This window comes from Orbicella faveolata, unplaced genomic scaffold, assembly GCF_042242905.1.
Source record: "Orbicella faveolata isolate gen_17 unplaced genomic scaffold, um_ofav_v1 contig_4, whole genome shotgun sequence".
NCBI classification, from domain to species: domain Eukaryota; kingdom Metazoa; phylum Cnidaria; class Anthozoa; order Scleractinia; family Merulinidae; genus Orbicella; species Orbicella faveolata.
In genome coordinates this window covers 12,561,441-12,587,428 of record NW_028301569.1, presented here as the reverse complement: position 1 = coordinate 12,587,428, position 25,988 = coordinate 12,561,441, and the positions used below count along the sequence as shown (strand labels likewise).

Below are 25,988 nucleotides of genomic sequence, written 5' to 3'. Positions count from 1 at the left end.
CGCGTTACTTTTACGCGTGACGTTGCGTGACTGGGTTACGTTACTGTCACGCGTGACGCTGCGTGACGGGTCACACAAAAAAGCAAAATCCCTGTCGGGGGGTGCTCGTTGGCTGTTCTTTTGCCTAGCTCCGGCTAGGACTTTTTGCGCCGCTGACAAGGCGGCTGTCCCGTTTTACCTCCGGATGACGTTTTAGATCCCGAGGGACTTCTGAGCACCCCCTAGTCACCACTGGGCCGGGGCGCGTTCACCCGGGGTTGTCACCGTTGATGGTCTCACCCCATACCCCTGACAAGCGCCTGTACATGCCGTGTTAGGAATCAGAGGTGGCCACCCTCACATCCAAAAGCACCATCATTTGCTCGCTAATATATAGTAAAACTACTCAAGCTATATACATTGATCCAGTCGCCTCTCCTTTCACTTGTGGTGTGCTTCTCTGTCCTCGCAGGTTTTCACACACGCATGCGCTTTTGGGTGGCGAGAAGTCATGCTTGAGATATATTTAGAGCTTGGCTGAATAAATTATATCCCAACAACAGTTCTGAAGGCCAAAATGATTGTGCTGTTCCACGCTATTTGCTTTATTTTCACGGTACTTTCTACGCCCGTTTGGCAGAAAGAGGTCAGACAGATAACATATCAAGTCGTTGAAGCCATGCAAGAAGCAGAGGAAACTTAAACAGGCTCGATCGAGGCCCTTGTTCAAGGAATAACACATGTTACGAACGATCGAACGCTGTGATCGAATCTTGTTATTTTCTCGTTTCCTCCTGCTCGCTTCACTTCGACAGATTCTGTGGTATTTTTTGGTAAATTCTGTTTTGGTTCGTCATTTTCGGCCCAAACAAAAAAATCTTGAGTTGTCCTCCATGTTTTTCAGTACTGCTCGTCCAAGGGGCCTGGGGAATATTTGGTTCCAATCTTCTGAGAAAAATGTCACGCAACTCGCTGATTTCAAAACAAAACTTTGCTTCGAACGAAGGTTTGTCGCCGCCTTTTTCGCTAACGTCTGCCAAAAACGAACCACTTGTGCCAATCATAATTACCATCCCAGGAGCATACTTTTATAAAATTCTTGTACTCAGGGCTGGCTTCTACGATAGGTATTCTCGGTGGTCTTATCTTTGCTTTATGAACAGTTCCCTCCTTTTCGAGGAAACAACACGCCTCTAACCAACAGTCCGGATATTCGAAACAAATAACCATTGGCACAGTCTGCTCCCTGTACTGACAGAAAGACAGTTTTAAAATATTCTTGTGTACCTTGTCCCACCCCATTTCGTTTTTTTCCTTAATTTTTATCGTGATGTACTCCTTGAGAATCATCTCACGAAGCTCTGGAGGGAGTCTTTGAATGGCCACGGAAAGTCCGCAGGCAGCCATGATGGCGTAGTATACACTGTGCATGCACTTCTCCAATAGGAAAAAAATTCTGGCACATTTCTGTATAAACTAGTGAAGGGCACATCCGCGCATATTGATTACGCACGTTGCAGCTTCGCTGGACCCTCTATTTCGCCCAATTTACCGCTGTGCTGTTGTGTCATGCACGCACACTTTTCTGGCACAGCACTCACACCGCAGTTCTGGTACAGCACACACACGCAGTTCTGGCACAGCGCACACACGCAGTTCTGGCACAGCACACACACACATATATAGTGAGGGTTCTGGTCACAAGCGAATGCAACACAGTGCGAGCGTAACACAACTCCGAATCTTCGGATGAGGAGTTCTTATGCTTGCACTGTGTTGCGTGAGTGCTGTGCCAGAACCCTCACTATATATGTGTGTACTGATATTCAACTGGCAAATGACTGATATTCAACTGAGCAATGGTTGATATTCAACTGACCCATGACTGATATTCAACTGACAAATGACTGATCTTCAGCTGACAATCTTAACAAGTTCACCACCTACCCTTGAGGGATATTTCACTGACCGTTGACTAATATTCAACTTATACTTGTCTGATATACCAGCAATTTCACAGATATTGAGCTAACACTAAACCAGTAGACTACTTTACACTTGACCAATTCTCAAGCAACACTTTACTGGTAATGTATATTACCAACACTTGACTGATATAGCATTAACTCTTTAAAGATATATTGTAGGCGCCAAAATTTTTGACATTTGTTCGTGCTTCTTGCTTCGTGTTTGGTGTTAAGTTTTGCGTAATTAGCTTCTTTTGTTTTGTGCCCTTTTGTATATGTTATATTCATTTGCATACCCTATAAGTTCGGTTCACGTGTAATTTATTTCAGTTAGTAGCGTCTCTGGTTTTCGGTTCGTCTTTGGTTCATCACAATCGTCTTGTAAGTTTCTTTGTTTATTTCGCTTTGCTGCTTTTCTGCATTCTTCATGTTCGGTCGTTGTTAGTTATTTTATGTTCATTCCCATGTTTGTAATTTTGTTATTTTCAGTTACCGTGTTTCAATCATTGGGTGGAATACATACATACATACATACATACATACATACATACATGATTTATTTGATAAAGCAGGTTACAGATCAATTGGCAAGACGTTAAGTCCTGATGTGGACCTGCACTATCTAAGATAATAAATTACAATAAGATCCTACATAATACATGATCCAAAATTTATTTACAATAGCTGAATAAATAATGTAGGTAAAATAGATGAATTAATAACAATGTACAGTAAAAATAAATTAATTAATCAAAAATATTTGAAGTCCAGTGATTTGTTAGTAACGCAGCAGGACGCTTTAGTGAAACTGATAGAATTTAAGAGACTCTTATTTGCCTTAAGTTTTTTCTTGAAAGAATCAAGGTTAGAGCAAGACTTGATGTCATCGGGAAGGAAATTCCAAGATAATGCAGCACGATGTTTAAAAGAAGATCTTCCCACTTCTGTTCTTGGTCTATCCACCTCAAAATTTAAGGATTTTCTAAAGCTATAAGTAGACTCGGGAATAAATTTCTATGTTAACGGAAGATCCGAAACCTGTTAAAAGCGTGTGCGACTTTATTCATAAAAGACGAATCGGGTTTGTATTTATGGTCTATCATGATGTCTTCCGATGCTGCGGATGTTAATTTGTCCGATTCTGCAGGGAAGAGCGGTCAACCTGTTCAACGCACAAGTACACGTGTTCATAAACCTAACTCTTCTTTGGATCATGAAGGAGTGTCACTTGAACGAATTCAAGAACTAAGAAAGAAGAGAGGAGTGTTACCTTCTTTATCTGCTAAACGGACAGAGATTGACAACCTTCTAACCGATGAAAGCAATTTGGAAGCAGTGAAAATAAAGCTGCCGGAAATTACATCGTTGTTTCGCAAGTTTGCTGAAGCCCAGCACACGTATCATGCAGCTTTGACTGACGAAGGTCAAAGGCAAGAATCAGAGGTCTTAATTTCGCTGAAATCGAAAGCAGTTTGGATTTCTTCTGTCGAACGGTAAACGATTGGTTACGGGTTACGGAAATGAATCTTCAGGATAACCTGGTAATGCCCGATGACAGGCCTCTCAAGTTGGAATTGGTCTACGAAACAAGCCTTAACCCTCTTAGTGTGGATCTAGATCAAGCAGGCTCTCCAAAACAAGCTCTATATCAGCTGCAAGAGCCAAAGAGGCAGCCCACATCGCCGAACTTTGAGCCGAGGTACTTGCTTTAGATCAGCGCCATTCTCTTCAGGAGACGGAGCTACTCCTCAAACGTCAAGAGTACGAGCTTCAACTGAAGAAAGATGAGCTGAACCTCAAAACGGAATACGCTAAGGCTCTGGCTAGAGAGGAAGCTTATGCCCAAGCAGAAGCAGGAAACTTTGTTCCAAACATAGTGCCGGCCTCTAACACTCGTGTTGATGTTCCAGATGTGTCGTCCAACGCCAAGGTCACGTGGACCGATGACATTAAAAGTTCACAGATTGTGAACAAAATCCTCAACACTGAAGGGAGAGACATTTGTATTGATGACATTTCCCTGTTTGTTGAGCAGAAGGTGCGTGCTTTGTCCAATCCAGTCTTTGGAAAACTCCCTTCTTGGAAAAGGAAAAGAAGAATAACAGGGGCAGGGGCCTGAGATCTAAATCTGAGAAGCGTGGTGACAAGCAAATTGCCCTCGTTACCATTAATGACAAGAAGCCCCTCAGTACATCCAGTCGTGATTCGTCCAACTCAGCTAACCCTTCGCAGAAGAAGTGCCCCTTTTGCAATGCAGATCATGCTCGCTGAATGTTCCAGTTTCGCCAAAGTGCCCGATGCTGATCAGCACAACTTCGTAATGAAGCAGCAGCTTTGCTTCTCTTGCTTGAATGGCGGCCACCAGTCCAAAGGTTGCTACAAGAAGAAACCCTGCAATCACTGCGATAGGAAACATGCCACTGTGTTGCATCCAAGTACCCCGGATGTTGTTGGAGTCAGAACACAACAAGACTCTGTTGGAACTGAGTGTGGAGAAGGCAGACCTCAATCTTTGAACAGCCAGTCTAACACTGTCCAGAACACAAACCAGAACACTGGTGATCACTTCTGTGGCTTAACCACGATGGAAGGTTGCCCCGTTACTGCCTTGCCTATAGTGGCTGTAAAGGTTAAAGTTAAAGGCAGTCCTCTGTGCATCGAAACTTATGCGTTACTCGACAATGGTTCCAATTCCACCTTTTGTTCAGCTAGCCTGATGGAGCGTCTGATGGTTGTCGGCAAGAAGACGAGACTAAAGCTAACCACCATGGATAGCAAAGATGTAGACACTGCTCTCGTTAACGACCTGGTGGTATCTGATCTAGACAAAAATGTTGCCATCCTCCTTCCTGATGTACTTTCCAGACCAGCTATGTCTGTAGGTAGGGACGAAATCCCAAAGCAAGAGGATGTTGAGCGATGGTCGCACCTCTAAGGCCATGTGTACTTATCCGATCTGAATTCCGGAGTGGATTTATTGATTGGAGCCGATGTTCCTGAAGCCTTGCAGCCGAGAGAAATAATCCCTGCTGCTGATGGAGGCCCATATGCAACCAGAGTTGACCTCAGCTGGGTCATTAATGGTCCAACTGGGAGAAAGCAGAAGTATGTACCTTGCTCTAGTTTCTTCATTACGTCTAAGAAAACTCATCCTATGTGTGCGGCTTGTACTGATCTCGTGGATGCACCTCACTCCGATGGTCTAAGTATGTCAAGGGATGACCTCAAGTTTATGAACATTGTAGAGGACTCGGTTGTGCAGTGTGCAGATGGTCATTACCAGGTTTCACTACTGTTAAGGAACCACAACGTGAAATTGCCAGTAAATAGGAGTCAAGCTGAACAAAGTGCCTCTTACCTCAAATGCAAGCTTTCCAGTGATACGAAACTTCGTGAGGACTATGTTGCTTTCCTTGAGGAGGTTATCAGTGAGGGTTATGCAGAGAAGGTACCCCAGAACGTTCTGAATAGATCGAATGGTAAGGTGTGGTTTATTCCACACCACGGTGTCTACCATCAAAAGAAGTCGGATAAAATACGCGTGGTTATCAACTGTTCCGCCCAGTTCCGTGGGACGCCTCTAAATAACGAGCTGTTCCAAGGACCAGACCTGACCATCAGTCTAGTTGGTGTGCTAATTCGTTTTCGCCAGGATCCAGTTGCAGTAATGGGTGACGTTCAATCAATGTTTCACCAGGTGCGCGTTCCGGAAGAAGATAGAGACCTCTTGCGATTCCTTTGGTGGCCCAAAGGTGACTTCACCAAGAAGCTGGAAGAGTACCGAATGACTGTGCATCTTTTCAGCGCAGTTTCATCGCCGAGTTGTGCCAATTTCGCCATGCGACGGAATGTGGAAGACCACAAGCACGAATTCTCACCGGATGTGGCTAATACGATCCTAAGGAATTTCTATGTTGACGATTGCCTGAAGTCCTTATCGTTGAGTTCTGCAGCAGTCAAACATGTGGCTGATCTACGTAAACTTATGCTGATTGGCAGATTCAATTTGACCAAATGGGCAAGTAATGATCGACAAGTCTTAGAGTCCATTCCACCAGAAGACAGAGCCAAGGAGGTGAAGGAGCTTAATCTTGAATGCGATGCTTCCCAGTGCACTTATGGAGCTGTCTCATATCTTAGGGAAGTCAATTCAGATGGTCAGGCTCATTGCTCCTTTCTGGTTGGAAAATCCCGCCTCACCCCTTTGAAGCAGATGAGTATCCCAAGATTGGAATTAGCAGCCGCAACTGTGTCAGTTTGTTTAAACAAGTTGTTGAAGAATGAGCTGGAAATTCCAATAGATAAAATCACCTTCTGGACTGACAGCATGACTGTCCTGCGCTACATTGTGAATGAGTCCAAACACTTCCACGCTTACGTCACTAACCGGGTTGTTATCATTAGAGGAGACTCAAGTCCTTCACAATGGAGATACATAGAATCCAAGTCCAATCCAGCCGACAATGCCTCACGAGGAACTTCTGCAGATGCATTCATTTGAAATGACCATAGGATAAAGGGGCAGGATTTCCTTTTTAAGCCTCCTTCCGAATGGGTTAACCTACCAAAACACAGTACAGAGCTGTCTGAGTGAGATTCAGTCCAATGTCATTTCTATGGTCCAGCGGTTCTCATCCTGGCTCAAGTTATTGAAGATCATCGTGCTTTGTCTTCAGTGCCAAAAGAGATTTATTACCAGGAAATGAAAGTCTACGCAAGACACCTTTGACAGAAGCTCCCAGATAGCCAGTTTGGAACCTTTGACCTGTTCAGAGATAAATGATGCAGAGAGAGAAGTAACCATGTTTGATCAGAGTCGTGCCTTTGCAGAAGAGAAAAGAGCCATCGAGAAAGGGAACTGTGTGAAGAAGTCAAGCGTCCTTGCAAAATTGGACCCGATTTTGGTGAACGGTCTTCTTCGTGTCGGTGGACGTCTAAGCAGAGCACCTTTGCATGATGACTCAAAGCACCAGATAATTATTGCCAAAGATTCTCCTCTTGCCCGGCTTCTAATCCAGCACTTTCACCAGAAGAGTAGTCACTCTGGCAGAGAATATGTGAATATGAATAGACTATTTTGGTCCCTTTCTTGTTCGTCAAAAGAGAAGCATGGTTAAACGCTATGGAGCTATCTTTATTTGTTTGGCTGTCAGAGCTGTTCACCTGGAGATTTCATATACATTGGACAAAGATGCCTTCATCCTGGCACTTAGACGCTTCATTGCCCGAAGAGGTCAAGTGAAAGAGATACGTTCGGACAATGGAACAAATTTCACAGGGGCTGAAAAGGAGCTACGAGTCATGATTGAATCCTGGAACCAAGCCAAGATCCACGAAGAGCTCTTACAGAAAGGCATCCAATGGTATTTTAATCCACCGGTGGCCTCGTATCATGGCGGCGCTTGGGAAAGAATGATAAGATCCACTCGAAAGATCCGGGAGGCCTAGTTAAAAAGCAAACGCTTGACAATGAGAGCCTTCAAACTCTAATGTATGAAGCCAAGAGCATCATCAATGGCAGACCTTTAACTGCAGTCTCTGATGACCCGAAAGATTTGGAGCCCTTAACACTGAATCATCTATTGTTATTATGTCAGGAAGCTTCTCTTCCACCAGGTGTCTTTGAAAGAAATCAGTTGTATTCAAGGCGGAGGTGGCTGCAAGTTCAATATTTGGCTAACGTCTTCTGGTATAGATGGAAAAGAGAGTACCTTCCATTGTTGCAGGAGCGCCAAAAGTGGTTACGCCCAAGGAGGAATCTCTCAGTAGGAGACACCGTTATTATTGTGGATGAGCAGTCGCCTAGGAATTTATGGCCGATCGGTCGAGTCAGTGAGGTTTACCCTGATAGCTGCGGTTTCGTTCGACGTGTCAAGGTCATAACAAAGAAGTCGACGCTGGAACGTCCAGTCAGCAAACTTTGTTTATTGGAGCAAGTTTAGAGCATCTTTAGATGCTTTGACTTGGAAACGCCCTATCAGGAAGCTGTGCCTACAAGAGTCAATTGAACAGCTTGAAGCGAAAGTTCCGTGACTGTTGTTGTTTTGCGTGACTGCTAAAGGGCGTGTGATTTGCCTTAAAGGGAAACACTCGAAAAGACGTTTCATAGCAGTATTTTTTGTTGATATTTTAAGGCGTTTAGACTTTAAGTGACTACCGCTTTGCATTTCAATTACTTAAGTAATTCTGGGCCTGTTTGTTTCGTTGGTAAATACACGGTTTACACCTTCGTATTTAAGGGGCCGGAATGTAGGTGCCAGAATTTGTGACATTTGTTCGTTCTTCTTGCTTCGTGTTTGGTGTTAAGTTTTGCGTAATTAGCTTCTTTTGTTTTGTGCCCTTTTGTATATGTTATGTTCATTTGCATACTCTATAAGTTCGGTTCGTGTGTAATTTATTTCAGTTAGTAGCGTCATTGGGTTCTGTGAGCGTCTCTGGTTTTCGGTTCATCTTTGGTTCATCACATTCGTCTTGTAAGTTTCTTCGTTTATTTCGCTTTGCCGCTTTTCTGCATTCTTCATGTTCGGTCGTTGTTAGTTATTTTATGTTCATTCCCGTGTTTGTAATTTTGTTATTTTCAGTTACCGTGTTTCGATCATTGGGTGGAATAAATTTCTATGTTAACGGAAGATCCGAAACCAGTTAAAAGCGTGTGCGACTTTATATATCACTGACTCTTGACAGATATTCAAAGACACGAGACTCATATAGTACACACATTTGTCTGTTATATCACCAACACTTGAGGGGCATTCAACTGTGAGTTGAGTTTAAAAGATACACCAGGGACACTTGTTCAATATTCATTTCACCCTTGAGCTATGTATATACCATGAAATAGAAAGGTTTGACCAGCTTACAACTGGCCCTTGAGTGATATACCACCATCATTTGATTGGTATTCCACTAAATACTTCACCAATATGCATGTACCATCGACACTGAAACACTCTATCACTGATACTTGAACTCTGCTGACGCTTGACTGAGTGGCTGCCGACAATTGCAACAACAACAACAATCTTTATTTCCGTTAGTCTCACAGAAATATTTTACAAAGTTATATGTTAATAAAGTTATGGGCCTGAGTACCTGAATTAACTAGAGAGTTAAATAGGACAGGCAGTCAGGTCTACAGATGACCTGTCTATTCAGATGATACTCACAGTTTTCCGATTCTTAGAACCAAAAATCCTTTCCCTCAACCCAGTCCAACATTAATTTTATCCCTCATTTCTTGAACTACCTGAGATTTCAAACCAATTCTTCTTAATCAGGATTCCACTGTATGAACAGGATGATAGTAAATATCATTACCGTTCTCTGTGCATTGAATTTTTATCATTCAGTCTTGAAGTATCTTTTCTTATGAGACTTAAAAAAGTTGTAGCAAATTTTATTGATAATCATTTAAGGAAGTTGTTATTGGTGGTTTTTGTGAGCTTGTTTATATCTTTTGTTGGTTTTGTTTCGATAAATTGTAATAAGATAAGCTAAACTCAATAAATCGATAGCACTTAGTGTAAAATCGATAATTATTGATAACTCACAACGAATCCTATTATTTATTTTTGATATCATTGACTAAGTTTTATTGATTATTATCGAATATTATTGATTATTGAGTGACTACCCTAGGGAGCATTTTAATACTCCAACGACTTGTTTAACTGTCCGGTCACGTCTTTTGTTCAAACAGTGAAAAGAAGCTTTTTTCTTTCTTTCTTTTCCATCCAATGGAAACCAGCGGCACAGTTTTTGTATTGTTGTTTTACTGGTAATAAAGCACAAGCTGGAATGATGAATTGCATGACAGAGGACGTCACTGGTGACATCTTGCAGTTTTGTATCAAATTTCATGCCTCAAATTTCACCCAGAATCCGATCACATTACGATTGCTATGATTTCTTTTGAATGCTCTTTTAGAGGGCACTCCAAGAAAGAGTGTGATATATCTGGTCAGTTCAGACACCAGACAGCATTTATTAATTTAACTATTAAAGACCTGCTCAAAAGACGTTTCTGATCATTCGAGTAGCTGTTATAAACCATATTGCAGGTGTTGAAGTGGAATGGAAGCTTTGCCCTTATAGAGCTGATTTGTTTGATGAGCCAGGAGTATCCCTTACTATGTGCCCCCTTCACAGAGATGAGTTTGGTCTTGGATGGCAAAAAAGAAATGAGGTGTCTGTTTCTGTTTTCACTGTTTAAAAAATAAGTTTCACTGTACATTTTGACAAAGAGGCAGACAAAAAAACGCACTGAAAGTTACCTTTGGTTTTACTTACCTGCAATCGTTACAAAACGACCGAGTTAAATGTATTTTGGAATTACCGGTTGAAACTCAAATAGAAATGAGGTTGTAGTAGAGAGTTTTGTAGTGTAACATGATTCAGCCATATGATTTTATCCAAGCCAAATAATTATTGTATATTGAATTATTGCCCAATTTTCTCATAGTTAAGTATGGTTCCAATCAAACGATTCCATTGTCAAACAGCACATGATATGTAGTTGATGATATAGTTGAAGCTCACACTCCCGTTTGACCGCAAAACTATCATCCACTATCACTGACTATGAAAAATGTTATCAATTGTCATTCACTTTGAACTTGTTCAAATACTTTAAAATAGTCTAAAAGTCCTATCCTGTTTGACTTCGTGAAGGATCGTGAATGTTTTTCGGTCAAATTAACAAAATGACATCAGTTTTTTTGTGCATCTGTCATCTCATTGATGATAAATTGGGTCATAACATTGTCAAAGTGGCTGGGGAACCATGAGCCGCGGGCGAGTGGTTCCGCAGTAAATTTTGACAATGTTATGCCAAAACTTATCATCAATAAGAGGAGAGATGGGTTACAGTTCCTTCTCAAATGTAATTATAATGCTGACTGTATAAACAAAAATTTACCTACCTTCTATTGGGAGCTTTTACAGTACTTTCAAGAGTTCAAGAACAAGACTAAAATATTCCCATATGGCAACTTCCTGCTCTGGAATAATGAAGCGATAACCATCGAGAAAAAGATGCTATTTTGGAAATCCTGGTTTAACAAGAAAATCTTTTTTATTCAAGATATCCTAAATGCTGATGCGAACTTCTTAACTTTCAGGGAATTTCAGAACAAGTTTAGTATAAAAACAAATCTCCATTGTCCACAGTCCTTTTACTCTGAAGCGTTAATATGTTTTAACTATGTAAATACCACTGATATTAGCCTCTCCAATAAACAAATAACCTTCAATGCTATACCCGCTCTTCAGCAATTAACTGATTACCCAAGACGCAGACTACACTTATTCGTAATTTTACTCAAACAATATATTTGCGCATGCAAATACTTTGAGAAGAAACCAATCTTAAAGGAATTTCAAAGTAAAGTTTTATTGCAATGGCAAATTGAGATTTGTGCTCTTCCTTAAATTCTTGTTTTATAAAAAGGGAGTAGTTATATGTATGTAAAAAGATGTACCAGTCATACAGCAGCAACCAACAGCTATAATAATTTTCTTCAGTGCAGTTTTGTCTTAATTCAGTACTGTAATGAGTTGATTTTCGTTTCTTTAAGATGTTCTAAACAATGCAATCGATGTAAGACGTGTGAACTGTAAAATATTGTATTGTAACTAGTTTTTGTGTGTTGCAAAAAACTGACGTCAATTTGCTTTTTACAATAACAAGACCCAAAAGTGGTCAAATGCTAGGAATAAATCAGGGGAAAAGACACCATAAACTTGCTGTGAACAAAGATAAGTGTCTTTTATTCAAAACGACGCGAACAATGTCAATAGCTTTTCTCGCTTTTTGATTGGCTACTTAGAAAAGTCCATAAAATCTCATTGGCTAAAAAGATGACAGTTTGACAGCTGAAAGTTGAACTTGAAAGCGTGCATAAATTAAAATTTTATCAGTCTGTACTCTTATTGATGACAAAAATGAGCCAATCAGCATGCAAGAAATTAGCCAGTTATTGTAAAATGTTTCCCCTCAAATCTGGGTAGGCTCATGTTTTTGCAACATGACTAAGCAGAGCTGAAATTGTGGTAAAAAAATCTTATATCCGGAAGCACTCCCATATCTGGATATGATACGAATCTGGATAGAGTTGTACAGAGTACTCGAACCTTGTCCCCAGAGTCTTCTCCTCGATGAGTAGAAAAGGATGGATGCTCTCTTAATTAGTTCTGTGCAAACAGCTTCTTTAATAACTGTGGTTAAGTTACTAAACCTCAGTAAGCAGTGACTAGTAAACATCTTTTGTGAAAACACGGCAATAATCAACACTTGACTAGTATTGAACCAATGTTTGTCTTACATTAAACCAACACCTCTGGATGCTCAACTGATGCCTCACGAAAATTCCTCAAAAACTTGGCCACTTTGCCACTGACACTTGAAGGACGTTAAACAAACACCAGACCTATAATCAACTGACACAACTTATATGACACACACTAGTCTGAATGATATAACACCAGCACTTGACTGGCATTCTACCATCAGATACCACCACCACCAAGACATCACCAACACTTGATGATCGTTCATTTGACACTTGACAAATAGCATGCCTCCCAGTTCTCCAAAAGTCTTGAGGGACTTCATTGACATACCAGTGCTATTTTACCCCTGCTTCAGAGACATAACTATTTCAAATTTAAAATGTAAACTTCCTCCATTTTACTTAAAATCCTGTTAACTTTTTTTCAGGTAGAATTGCTGAGTAGGCAAGGCACAGAGCTTGAACAAGGGAGAATATTGACTGAATGATATAAAGACCAGCACGTGAGTGAGTTTACCAGCTTTGGATAATATTTTGTCACAATGCCTAGATCACGTTTACCATGCATTAAGCGTTGTTCTGTGTGTTGGTTGATAGGTAGTCAGTATATCAGTGTATTAATTATTTTAGTAGTAATACATGTATATAGTCGATTGTTACTTGAGTGATATACCAGCAACACTTGACAGATATTAAGCGACACTTAACCAATAGACCACTTACGCTTGACCTAATTTTGGAGAAACACTTGATTGATAAACTACCAACAGTTGACCCCCCCCCCTTAGCTGAAGGTCTGGATCTCCCACTGTACCACCATCATTTGAGTGGTATTCCACCAAATAATTGACCAATATGCATGTACCATTGACACAACCACTGTACCACTACACACATATATAATGAGGGGTCTGGCACAGCGGGTTGCAAGGGGACAACAACCGTCCGAAAAAAGCCTCCCAGCACCTTCTCCTCAGACTTAAGCTTTGGAGAAGGTGCTGGGGGGCTTTTTTCGGACGGTTGTTGTCCCCTTGCTACCCGCTGTGTCCAGAACCCTCATTATATGTGTGTAATGCAACAGTACAGCAGTAAATTGGGCGAAATAGCGGGTCCAGCAAAGCAGCAATGTCCGCAAAGTCCGTAATCAATATGCGCGGATGTGCCACCCTGACTAGTATATACAAAAATGTGCCAGAATTTTTTTCCTATTGAAGAAGTGCATCCACAGTGTATACGCCGACATGGCTGCCGGCGGACTTTCAGAGGCCATTCAAAACCTACCTCCAGAGCTTTGTGAGATGATTCTCAAGGAGTACATCACGATAAAAATTAAGGAAAAAAAGGAAATGGGGTGGGACAAGGTACATGAGAATATTTTAAAACTGCCTTTCTGCCAATACAGGCAGCAGATTGTGCCGATGGTTATGCGCTTTGAATATGCGAACTGCCGTTTCGAGGGATGTTGTTTCCCCTGTTACAAAAGTGGAACTCTTCATAAAGCGACTCCGATGGAGTTAATTCCTCTCATAGAAGCCACCCCTGAGTACAAGAATTTTTTAAAAGTATGCTCCTGGGATGGTTATGATTGGCACAAGTGGTTTCTTTTTGGCAGGGGGCATTAGCGAAAAAGGCGGCGACTAACCTTCATTTGAAGCAAAAGTTTTGTTTTGAAATCTGCAAGTTGCGTGACATTTTTCTCAGAAAGACTGGAACCAAATATTCCCCAGGCCCCTTGCACGAGCAGTACTAAAAAACATGGAGGACAAGTCAAGGCTTTTTTTGTTTGGGCCGAAAATAACGAACCAGAACAGAATTTACCAAAAAAATATGCTCAGTCAACGCGCTGTAAGTTATTTTTTCACCAGAGAAGCTGCCGAAGTGAAGTGAGCAGGAGGAAACGAGAAAATAGCAAGATTTGATCGCAGTGTTCGATCGCTCATAACATGTGATATTCCTTGAAAAAGGGCCTCAATCGGTTTCCTCTCCTCGCATGGCTTCAATGACTTGATATGTTATCTGTCTGACCTCTTTCTGCCAAACGGGTGTAGAAAGTTCCATGAAAATAAAGCAAATAGCGTGGAAAAGCACAATCATTTTGGCCTTCAGAAGTGCTGTTGGGATATAATTTATTCATCCAATCTCTAAATATATCTCAAGCATGACATCATCTCGCCACCCAAAAGCGTATGCGTATGTGTGAAAACCTGCGAATTTAGGCAAAATACAGAGAAGCCACACCACAAGTGAAAGGAGAGGCGACTGGATCAATGTATATAGCTTGAGTAATGTTACTGTTTATCAGCGAGCAAATGATGGTGCTTTTGGATGTGAGGGTGGCAACCTCTGATTCCTAATACGGCACGTACAGGCGCTTGTCACGGGTATGGGGTGAGACCGTCCACGGTGACAACCCGGGGTAAACCCGCCCCGGCCCAGTGGAGACTGGGGGGTGCTCAGAGGACCCTTGGGACCTCAAACCTCGTCCAGAGGTAAAACAGGACAGCTGCCTTGTCAGCGGCGCGAAAAGTCCTAGCAAGGGGCTAGGCAAAAGAACAGCCAACGAGCACCCCCCGACAGGGTTTTTGCCCTTTTGTGTGACCTGTCACGCAACGTCACGCGTGACAGAAACGTAACCCAGTTACGTAACGTCACGCGTGAAGGTAACGCGGCGTAACACAATCACCTGTTTTTGATAAGACTAAGAGATAGTTTCGTGTTTTTTCGCTCAAAATTCAGTTCAAATCTGCAGTTTAATCCGCAAGTTTTTTTCTATAAGTAGTATACGGAGAGGCATACAAATACCATTTCGCAGAGGGAGCCTCATTTCACCTTATCGCAGCCCCCACCATCAAGTCCGGCCCTCACAGGCTCGGGCCGGTTGAACCTGGGGGCTGCGAACAGTGAAATGAGGCTCCCTCTTTGAAATAGTATTTGTATGCCTCTCCGTATACTACTCATAACAGAGGCACCCCCGCGCAGCGCCCCGCCACGCAAGGCGGCCGCGGCAACTGGAACGAACCGGTTTGGACCGGTTTCAACCGCCCCTCGCGGGGGCAAAACGGTTGTGGGGCGCGGGGGCGCAACAAAGGAGTGCAGTATGTTAGAAAGGGGCGAGCCGGGTGTAATATGGCTGGAGCCGGGATGGCACGAGCACCAAACAAGTGCGGGTGGCTGATGCGGGGCCAGAAAGAAAGCTGTGGAAAGCGCTGTTACGGGGCGTATTGCGGGCAGCACAACTACCAGCTGAAAAAAGGAATGAAAATGCCAGAGCCATGCAGAGTATGCGGAGTCGGACTGCTGTGCGACTACCGTCTTTGCAAGCCCTGCGGCGGGGGCACGCTAAAACAGTGTCTTTACTGCAAACAAGAAAAAGCGAAAAAAGCTTTTCACCTTGTTTTGCTCGAGCTGCGAGAAAGAAACACACCAGTTAGAGAAATGTAACCTTCCGTTATAACGCAAGGAACCATGTCTTCCAGCATTCAAGAAAGACTGGAAGAAGAACTCGCAAAAATAGACCCCGCGGTATTGCGTTATTTCGATGAGCTTCTTGCAGAAAGCCCGCCAGCGGTAAGAAAGGTTGTCCAGAACGTGCTGGATGAACCAATTTCTCAAGAAACGAAGGCGCATCTGCAAAAGCCGCTTCTTCCGAACCCTTACGAGCCAAGAGCCCCTCCACGCCAAAGAAGGCAAAGAGGAGTGGAAGCGCTTCTGAGGGAGTACGACCCCTTCCCTGCGCGGAGAGTTCGAACAGCAACAGATTACCAGAGAGAGATTCTGGATCTGTTCGATGACGCAGAGAAAGAAGGGGAAGAGAACACAGGCCGGCGTTTCATTCAATGGCGCTTCATCAGACGTCTGGGGAGAAACCTCACGCCAGATTTTATGGCGAAGATACGCGAAAGAGTAAGCACGTCATTCTATCTTCGGCACGTTTTTGCGTACCAGTTGCGGAACATTGAGGATGGAATGGTTATGGTGTACTATTCGAATCCCAAGGGCTCACAGTGGTATAACAAACTAGAAGATGCGAAAAATGGCTAATCACCCAGGAAGAAGAGCGTCTCGACAACGAAAGAGTTGAAAGGCCCAACACGAAGTGGGCTTTTGAAGCCTTTTTCAACGTTGACGTGAAGATTGTGCTCGACAGGCAGCCTTTGGTGGGAACAGGGCCTTTACCTGACTGGCTGCGCAACCTTGCCCATAGCCGGGCGATGGTGGCGTTGGACGCGTACAACGACAACCTGTGCCTATGGCGGAGCATCGCAGTGCACCGAGGGGCGCGCACAGATCGTTGCAAAAAAGAAGCCCGAAGTATCACCCAGAGTTTCTTCAAACTCAAGGCCATTCCACCGAACTTCAGAAAAACGTCTCTGGACGAGCTCGACAAGGTGGAAGCCCCTCTGATTGAGGGCTCGCCCGTCGCATCTTGGCTTGGAATACATGTCTACGAGCCTGAACGTTTGGTTGGCGGTGAAGTGGTATGGCATCTCAGAACAAACCCGAACCCCAAACTCAAAAACATTTTGATGATAGGTGTCCACGATGGACACGCTTTCTTGATAAAAGACATCACAAAGCTTGCGAAAACTTATGCATGCATCCATTGGGCCAGAGATTCACAAAAACCTGGAATCTCCACCGCCACCATGAAACCTGCAGCACGGGAGAAACGGTGATCTCTTGCCCGAGGACAAAAGTGGAAGTGCCACAGACGGCTTTCGAGAAAGTGATGTACCCAAAAGGCTCAGCATCGAAACAAGCGATGCTGTGGCTGGAGCAGGAAGCGAAGGGACGGGTGATTAACATCCACCACGCGATGTGCGGGCGTGGGGGCGAGAGATGGCTTCCCCAAGAAGGAGGTAAAATGAAGTCTTCTCCTGTCAACGGGTACCACCACAAAACGAGGACGGTATTTCAATACCACGGCTGCCTCTTCCATGGATGCCCAAAATGTTATCCTAACCGACAGCAGGTCATAACAAACGGTAAAACAGCCGAACAACTGTACCAGGCTAGAGTGAACCGTTCCGCATTTCTGCGAAAGAGCGGCTACAAAGTTATCGAGGCCTGGGGTTGCGAAGTTGGGTTTCTTAAGGGGGAACACCCGAGGAAGCAAACGAAAACTCACCCGCACGCGATCTTGTACGATTTCGAGGCATACGGTGACAAAAATTAGCGGAAAGAGCCGACAGGCACGTTAACGATAGAAAGCGTGCACGTGCCGATCTCCGTGAGCGTCGGGGACACTCTTGAGAGAGAGCCCACCCACATCTGCGAAAGAAACCCTGTGGAGCTAGTCCGCAAGTTCCTGAAAGAGCTGGAGAGACGCGAGAAAAATATCCAGGACCAGGTGAGAGCGGAGTTTGTGCCAGAAGACATGCACCTGCTGCCAAAAGAACGGCAGCAAAAAATTAATGAATGGTGCGACCAGGTCCCTGTCGTTGGCTTCAACTCAGGCTCGTACGACCTTAATCTGATCAAAAACCACTTCGTCAGCACTCTCGCCGAGGTAAACAAAAAGTCAAAGTGGCCAAGAAGGGGAACAAAACCATGTTCCTGCTCACCTGGGGGGGCCGTTTCCTCGATATCATCAACTATCTGGGTCCAGGCACGAGCTACGCGAAATGGGTTAAAGCGTACGGAAGCGAGTCTGAGAAATCCTGGTTCCCTTACGAATGGTTCAACGTGCCCGAAAAGCTCGATTTCCCTGGGCTCCAAGAATACGGGACCTGGTATTCGAAGCTAAAGGGCGGATACATTCTCACGCTGAAGGAGTGGGAGGGATGCCAGCGGCAGTTCAAAGAAAAGGGGATGCTGACCTTTGCAGACTGGCTGCGTTACTACAACAATCTTGATGTGGCTCCCGGCCTCGAGGCACTGGAAAAGACGAAAAGCTTCTACACCGAGGGAGGAATCGACATTCTGAAAGACGTGGTGAGCCTGCCAGGGGTGAGTTTGCATTATTTGCTCAGAGTGGCGATCGAGCGCAGTGCAGACCTTTACAGCCCTGGCAGAGAGGCTTACCAAATGCTCAGAGGGGCGGTTGTGTCCGGGCCGAGCCTGGGTTTCACAAGACGGCACGAGGCCGGTGTGACACGGATAAGGTCGCATCAGTTCGAAGAACCGCGTCTTTGCAAAAAGATTCTCGGTTACGACGCCAGCGCTCTCTATCTCTCGACCATGCTCAGAGAAATGGCTTCCGGGAAGGAAAGGTTCAAGTACTACACAGATGACCGCCAAGCGGAAGCGGCCAAAGTGCTGATTCGCCTGTCGAAAGCCAGGGAGTGGTTTGGCTTCGCCAAAGTCGACATCAAGACCCCAGAGCGTTTGTGGCCAAAGTTTGAGGAGATGTGCCCCTTTTTCATCAACAAGCGGGTTCCCGCCAAAGCTGTGCCAGAACACATGAAAGAGTACTTGGCGAGAACGGGCAGAAAGCGCAGAGATGGAAAAAAGCTTGTGGGGGCGCTGTCCGCAGAACGGCTCCTGGTGTACGCCCGTCTGCTGCGGTGGTACGTGAACCATGGGGCGGTTGTCACGAAGGTTTCCAGAACAATCGACTACGACGCGGGCAAGATCTTCACCTGGTTCGTGCAGCACATGACGGAGGCGTGCCGGACAGGAGACGTGGACAGAAGCAAGGCGCTGCTCGCAGAAGTGTTCAAACTGCTCGGAAACAGCGCTTACGGGAAACTGATAGAAGCTCTGGAGTGGCAAACGAACGTGGTATACACGAAAGACGAGAAGGTCATCGACAGAGCGCTGCGGAGCGCGTATTTTGAAGACCTCGACAACATCGGGGAGGCCTACGAGCTGGAAAGCTGCAAGCCCCGGATCACGATCAGGCGGCCGTTCCAGATCGGAATCGCCATCTACCAGCTGGCGAAGCTGCGGATGCTGGAATTCTAATACGACTTTCTCGACAAGTACGTCGACAGAAGAGATTTCAAGCTGATCCAGATGGACACGGACAGCAACTACATGGCGATCTCGGGCGAGCGGCTCGAGGACGTCGTCCGGCCAGAGCTGAAGGCAGAATTCGATGCGGAAAAAATCCATGGCTGGCTTGGGACAAGTGGAGCGGCCAGACCCCAGGTCTCTTCAAGCTTGAATTCCAGGGCCTCTGGATGATCGCCCTTTCCTCGAAGTGTTATTATGCCGACGACGGAGAGGGTGGCGAAAAACAGAAGTTCAGCATAAAGGGGATGTCGAAAAGGCAGAACAAGGTGTCATGGCAGCGGTTCAAGGAAGCGTTGGAAGGCAGCAAGGACATCGCCACCAACCGGGGTTTCAGGATGCGGGACGGCCTCATCGTCACTTACGAGCAGGGGAAGCTGGGGCTGAGCGCTTATTACGACAAGCGGTGGGTGCTGCCCGATGGGATACACACCAAACCAATTGAAGATCACATCTAGTTGACGTCAGCGGGAGGAAGAGTAGTGTTCGGAGGAACAACCACCAGCTCTTCGCGCACGAAGCCGTGCTCGGGCCCGTCGCGCAGATAGTACAGAACGGGCTGATCAGCTTTGATGAAAGACCTTTCAATGTTGTAAACTTTCAAAGACCAGATTGGATCCGTGGCCCTTTTCACGCCCCCTTCAAGCTCGCCAGGCTGGTAGAGATAAACTTGGAAAAGAGAGGAGAGGATTTTTTTGCGTTTTCCAACAGGCCTCGTGTAAGGTGTTGCTGGCCTTGCGTAAACAGATTTTTCTTTGATGGCGACGGCGGGTTTCATGCCGATAAGGCTTGTGACCTCGTTGTTCAGAGCCGAAACAACTTCAGGAAGTCTTTTCACCGAGGCAGTGGACCACTTGCCCTCAGGGAGAAGCATCTCTTCAGCGTACTGGTGCCCGAACAATCGCTCAGCCAGAGTGCGGTTGAAACGTTCGACAATGGCCTGGTAGCGGTGAATGTTAACACGCCCGCACCGGATAAAGGTTTGGTGCTTCTCCATCTCTTTGGTGACGGCGCCCATGAATTCGCGCCCGGGGTAAACCTGCAGCATTTCGGGCAATTCGAGAGACGACTGCTTGTAAATCTTCTGAAAGGCCAGTGCGACCTCATCAGAATTTTTCAAACTCAGGGGTTCTGCCTCTTTGTAGCGACTGCCCACGTCGACAACGGTCAGCGCGTATTTGAAAACTTTGCGGCCGCGAGGGAGCTTGTCGTGCGGCAGAAAAACAAGGTCAGCCTGATGGACCCTGTTGGGCGTGCAAACGTCGAATTTCGGCCGAGGAATCCGCTTCGGCGCGGGGAGGTATAACTGCCAGAGCGCTTGCCTGATCAGCCACTTTTTTGCGGCTTCCTCAGGTACCTTGGCGGCCCTGGCCAATTTTTTGATCGCGGCTATTCCCTTCCAGTAGCCCCCGCGGCTGTAGTAAATCTTTTCAAGTTTCATGTCCATATAAGGCGTAAAAAAGTTTAAAGGAACCGGAAGGCCGCGTAGCCCAGAGCAAGAGCGCCGGCGCCAATGAACGCGAGTTCACCGTTTTTCTGCTGCTCGCTTGGCTGATAGAAATCTGAGAACTTGGGCTCCTTGGGTGGCGCCACCTGCGCACCGGGATGCGCCTGGCTGTAGAGTTTGAAGGCGTAGTCCGTGTTCGTCATGTTCTGCTTGGCCTGCTCCTTTGTTTGTGCGTTGGTCGCGATCCACTGGAGAAGCTGTGTTCGGTCGCGTGTGTATTTGCCGTAAGCGGCTTGATACTCTTCAACAGCCTTGTCGTGGGGGCTTTTTTCTGCAAGTGCGGCTTTGCCGCCCCCGCCGAGCGCCCTCGCCAGATAATTGCTGCCAATAAAAGCCGTTGCCTTCAACACAGCCCTGCCAATCATGATAGCGATGCTCGCCATGGTATATATTATCGGAAGATTTTTCAAATGCTGGCGGGGAGGATTTTCTGGTCCTCAAGATACCCTTTTAGCCCAATGCTGGCTGCCATGACGCCGGTGAACTTCATATAATTCATAAAGCTACTGCTGGGATCGGAAGTGAAATTCTCTTTCAGAACCTTGTTCGCGGCCCAGCCGATGCCTGCGGCTAATCCCGTGAGAGTTGCGGCGTCAATGACAATCTTGACAAGCTTGTCGGACATGGCGCATTTGATATAAGGAAAGAGTGAAAGTTTAAAACAAAATTAATGTCTTCCCCGCGTCCTTTTCTGCGCACTTGGCACAAAACGCCTCTTTTTCTTCTTCTGCAACTTCGCCACCAAAGGCTTCATTCAAAACATCGGCGGTCGCAAGGATGACCTCTTTGTTTAAGTCGTACAACACACCCCAGATGGTATAAAAGGTGAAGAATGAGACGAGCAACTTCGGAACATCAACTGTGAAAATGTTGATATGAATGACGCGCAAACCTTTATATCATTTTTTTTAATCCTCTTGGCCGTGTATCACGAGCAGGTTTTGGCTCGACACTCGCGGGCTCAGGAGCGGGCTCAGGCGCGGGCTTCGGCGTTCTAATTTTGTCTAATGCGGCATTGGCCATAGCCATGATCCCTTCACGCTTGTAATAGAGCCTGGCCAGGGAAACGCGTATGCCGCCAATACCAATCCATTGGTTGGTGCTGAGGCCAAAAAGGCCGCCGCCCTTTGGGCTTTCTTCTTTTGTATCCGAGGCTGGCTTTGGGACCGCTGTGGCAGCTTTCGCTTGCTTTTCTGCGTAATAAGCCTCGGCCGCTTTCTTCTGTTCTTCTCGGGCAAGACGACTTCTTTCGGCAACCATTTTTCCGGCGGCCACACGCTTGGGGTTTTTTACGCGCTCCATGGTTGCAGCCGGAGTCTTCGCTTGCCGTGTGGTATCAGCGGCAGGCGCTGTCCTTGTCTCTTCCTGAGGCGCAGTGACGGCGGAAGGGGCTGCCTTGGTCTCAGTGACGGCGGAAGGTGCGCTCAGGGGCGCTGCCCCCTGACCCCCTGAAAATTTCTGCCGCTCTTCGAGCGCGGATTGTTCGGTTGACATTGAAGCGAACCGATTATAAGCAAATGAAAAAAGTTTAATTGTTACGAATTGTCAGCAAGACCTCAGCATTTGTTGATGAATGGTGACCATTTATTCTGGAGTTGCTGAGCTGGGTACTTCATCAATGCCCTCAAGCGGATTGCCGTTTTCATCACAAGAAGGGTGGCTCTGCACGGGCGACTGTGGACTAAAATCAATATGTTTCGTGGTGATGAACACTGCGTTGGCCGCCGCAAGAAACCGGCCGTACTTCAAAGAAAGGTTGCCGGCCAGATTGGAGAGCTCTTTGTTCAAGATGTAGTCGTTTCTGAGCTCTTTTTGGTAAGCCTCGATGTCTGATTTTGACGGTCATTCCGACCATTTTGGTTGCAAGAAAAATGAAGCTCTCGATCAGGCTTTCCGTCGTCTTTGAGCCCACGTACGTCTCGTAGCGTTTGGTGAAATTCTCGATCTCTTTGTCGCTCAGGCGCTTCACCTGCTCGTGGGTCAGCTGCACCCCGATACCCTCTTTGGCTTTGCCTGTGGACACGAGCACAGCCAGCTGCTCGCGAAGAGCAGGAATGTCGGGGGTGGTTGGAACAAGGCTGCCTGCGGGACCACTCGACGGCGTGGGCTCCGTTTCAAGAAGGTGCATAACATCTGCTAACACGGCTTCTCCTCCAGCCATTGTGCAAGGCTATATACAGCTCGCATTTTTGTTATTTAAATAACTTTAGCCTGTACGGGTGGCGAAGCGCAAACACAAGATAAGAGAACTTTCGCTCTTTCAGCTTTGAAAGCAATCCTCTGTACTCATCTGAAGAGAGCTCGCCAGCGTAATCGTCGAAGATGGCTTTCATTGTCCTGGCCGAGGGGGTGTAAAAGAGGACGATCGCCGCCACGTTCTCCCAGAAGGAAGCTGTTATTCCGGTCAACTTTTGGGTCAGCGCCCACACACTGATGCCCATATGTTGCGCAGAAAAGGCTAGATTCACCAGCTCGCCTGTGCGCCCTTTTACGTCTTTGGAGCCCGCGCAGTCGTCTAGGATTATGAGCATGTTGGTGCCCTCGGAAACCCATCTCACGAGCTTCAACCATCTTTCCGCGTCATGCTGCTCACAGACTATCACATCCATTCTCGGATCGTTTTCGCCAAGCCGGTGGTAGGTCTTGTTGTGCGTTAACGTCGGGGAGATGAGCACGATGTAGTCGAACTTTCTGCAGAACGGGCCGTAGAGCTGGTCCACAACGAACCTCGATTTGCCTGAATTGGTCGGCCCCACGATGAGAGCGTTGAAGGGTATCTTGCTTGGGTCCATATTAATTCTGTACAGATTCCAGCTGTCTTTCCATAATGTTGAACTGGGAGTCAGCGATGACGAATACGTGGCAGTTCACGTTGCCTGAGCCTTCGGCCAGCTGGACCCCGTCCGTACTGTTCACAATGCGCTTGCCACTTCCATGAATGTCTTGGTCCGCCATGGAGTGCATATCAATCAGAAGCCCGAAATTGTCTCCGGTGTAAAACTTTGTCACATCCATGTGTACGGTTTTATTTTTTTCCTTCATGAAGAAGCGTTGGGCCTCTTCTGCAATGTCCTTGCCTTCGACGCCGTTATTGTAAATCATGTTGGGCGAGCCGTTGATTGTGACGCTGACTTTCGTCAGATCCGGGAAGACGTATTTTTCTGAATCTCTGGCGGCATCAGCATACGGCTCTATGAACAGTAGCAGGAGCGCTTTTAGCAACCTTTTTTGGGCATCGATTTTGATGTTCTTCCTCATGTCGGTGTCTTTTGAAGGTCACCACTTTGGAATGCATCACGTGGTCATAGGCGAACTCTTTTCCGCTGGAGTAAACGCTATGCGCCTCGTCTGCCAGAGTATTGCTGCGGATCATCTCGTACTCAAGCTGGATGTTGGTCACCTTGTATTTTAGCTGGCTTGTATTGGAGCCATTGACCACATCTACAGCTTAAGCCAGGGTTATTTCGAACGTGAGGTCTTTGTAAAGGGCCTGGGGGTAGAAAACGCCGTGGTCGGTTAAGATCTGATGGTCCAGCCTGATCCGGTACTTGCTCCCGTACACCTCGTTCAGGTTTTTTTCAGCGTAGACGCCCGAGGTTTTGTTGTCTCCCGCGCCTGAGCGGATCTTTCATAGATCCTCGCTCTGAATCCCTTCGAGGATCCTGTTGTCTCTTTCTTCCTGCGAAAGGAAAAGGTCTTGAAAGATTTTGTGCATGCGATAGGCAACTGTGTCTTGCAGGGTTTCGCCTCCAAACTTCATGTGCAGCTTGTCAACAACCGCCCGCGTAACGTTCTGGACAAGGAAGTTGTTGGCGTTCCCTCCAGAAACGTCAATGTTAAAGACAAGCGCTAGCGATCCCGGCACCAGAACCTCGTTCACGTTCAGCTTCGGCACGTAAACGTACAGAGTTTTGCCGTGGTTGGCTTCAGTGCGGGAAAAGGTGATCCGGTTGACCACGCGCTTGGCCTGCATGCCGTGTAATGTTTTTTTCCTGTACGTCGCACGAAGGTTCTCTGGAACTGACATTGTATAATGTACGCCGGCGATAATTTTCTAATTTAAAAATAACAGGCTTCACATATATCACTATGGTGGAAGGCGGTGGCGAATTTGGTTACGGAGACCCGGACCTTGACAATCGGCTTGACCACGACTCTGATTAAGGCGAACAAGAGGTTGACACAACCCATCCTTTTCAGCCAGGCACGGCGTCCACTCCCTACCAACCTGGCGACCCCTACCACGGGGGCGAACAAACGGAAATGAGTACTTTTCCTCACGAGCAGTCCGGCCCGCCAGACACTTCTTATCAGGAGGAAACCCCTTTGCTCGGTGATTTCATACATATCGATGACAAACCGGCCATGCTTGAAAGGACAAAAGAAAAAATCAGAAGATTGTTCCCGAAGGTAGACTTCAAAAACTTGGGCCCAATTGGTTTCAGCAAAAAAGGAAATCAATCTGAGATCGTTTCATTTGGCCCCCGGGGGGTGAGTCAAAAATTTTCAAGCTTGCCGACGAAGGGTTACTAAAAAGTTTCACACACGCGAAAAAACAGCTCTGGGGCAAAGAGCTGAAGACATCATTGCTGAAGACCGCGACACCATCAGAGAACAACGCCAAAGACTGAAAGAATCTGAAAAAAAGCTTCAAAAGGCAGAAAAATTATCTGAGCAAAGAGAAAAAGAAAAGATAGAAGTGGAAGCTCTGAGAAGTAAAATACAGCAAACTGACGCTAAGATTGATTCCATTCAGGATCAACAAGGTTCGAACGTTGAAAGTGAAGCAGAACTGCGTAGGCTCAAAACAACAGAAAAAGAACTATCAAACCGATCTTGAAAACAGGAAAAAAGCTTTGGACACGCTCACAAAACAAAGCAATGGCCAGAGAAAAGGAACAAGCCAAGGTTGACAGACTCAGGGCCAGCCTCGCACCAAAAGAAAGTGAAACAAACGCCATGGAAGAAAGGCTCAACCAAACAAAACCGTTGGAAGACCTGAAAGAGCGGGAAAGCGAACTGCAGCGCCAAAACGAGGAATACCAGGTGATCATCCAAGATGAGAATGCCTCACCCTCTGAAAAAGAAGCCGCAGAAGGCAGAGTTGCAGAAAGAAACGAGGAGATCGCCCGTTTGCAAACTCAGATCGCAGAAAGGGAAAGGGGGCGGCCTCTCTTGGAAAGGGTCAAGGAGATCTTCAAAAAATATGGCGTGACGTTGACCGCCATTCTTCTCGCCGCCGGGACCACAATCGGCGCTGTCATCGGGGTCCTCACCAGAGGTTTGAAAGCC

At 46.0% G+C, this 25,988-nt stretch overlaps 1 protein-coding gene, 1 long non-coding RNA gene and 2 pseudogenes across 6 annotated transcripts in view; 3 read left to right on the top strand and 1 right to left on the bottom strand.

Moving 5' to 3' along the window:
* The window catches only part of LOC110045104 (uncharacterized), a 112,087-nt gene that overhangs the window by 52,599 nt on the left and 33,500 nt on the right, over positions 1–25,988 (top strand). The window contains exon 8 of one of the 5 annotated variants that reach the window (XR_016203057.1): positions 12,668–12,742. The exons of 2 other annotated variants lie outside the window; for them this stretch is intronic. This is a non-coding gene — a long non-coding RNA (uncharacterized LOC110045104). Of the gene's footprint in view, positions 1–12,663; positions 12,743–25,988 lie in introns of all 5 variants that reach the window. 2 more of the 5 variants (XR_016203056.1, XR_016203055.1) reach the window with 2 other exon arrangements.
* LOC149101462 (uncharacterized) lies at positions 2,954–3,543 on the top strand (annotated as a pseudogene).
* Positions 15,654–16,911, top strand: LOC149101461 (uncharacterized; annotated as a pseudogene).
* Positions 19,938–21,200, bottom strand: LOC149101460 (uncharacterized). The gene has a single exon (XM_089276518.1). It carries the CDS (start codon positions 21,077–21,079, stop codon positions 20,654–20,656), a length of 426 nt encoding a protein of 141 aa, XP_089132644.1. The 5' UTR covers positions 21,080–21,200; the 3' UTR covers positions 19,938–20,653.

Bases quoted from the DNA above. Each gene is read 5' to 3' on its own strand.
- LOC149101460 (XM_089276518.1), bottom strand. From the start codon at position 21,079: ATGGCGAGCATCGCTATCATGATTGGCAGGGCTGTGTTGAAGGCAACG.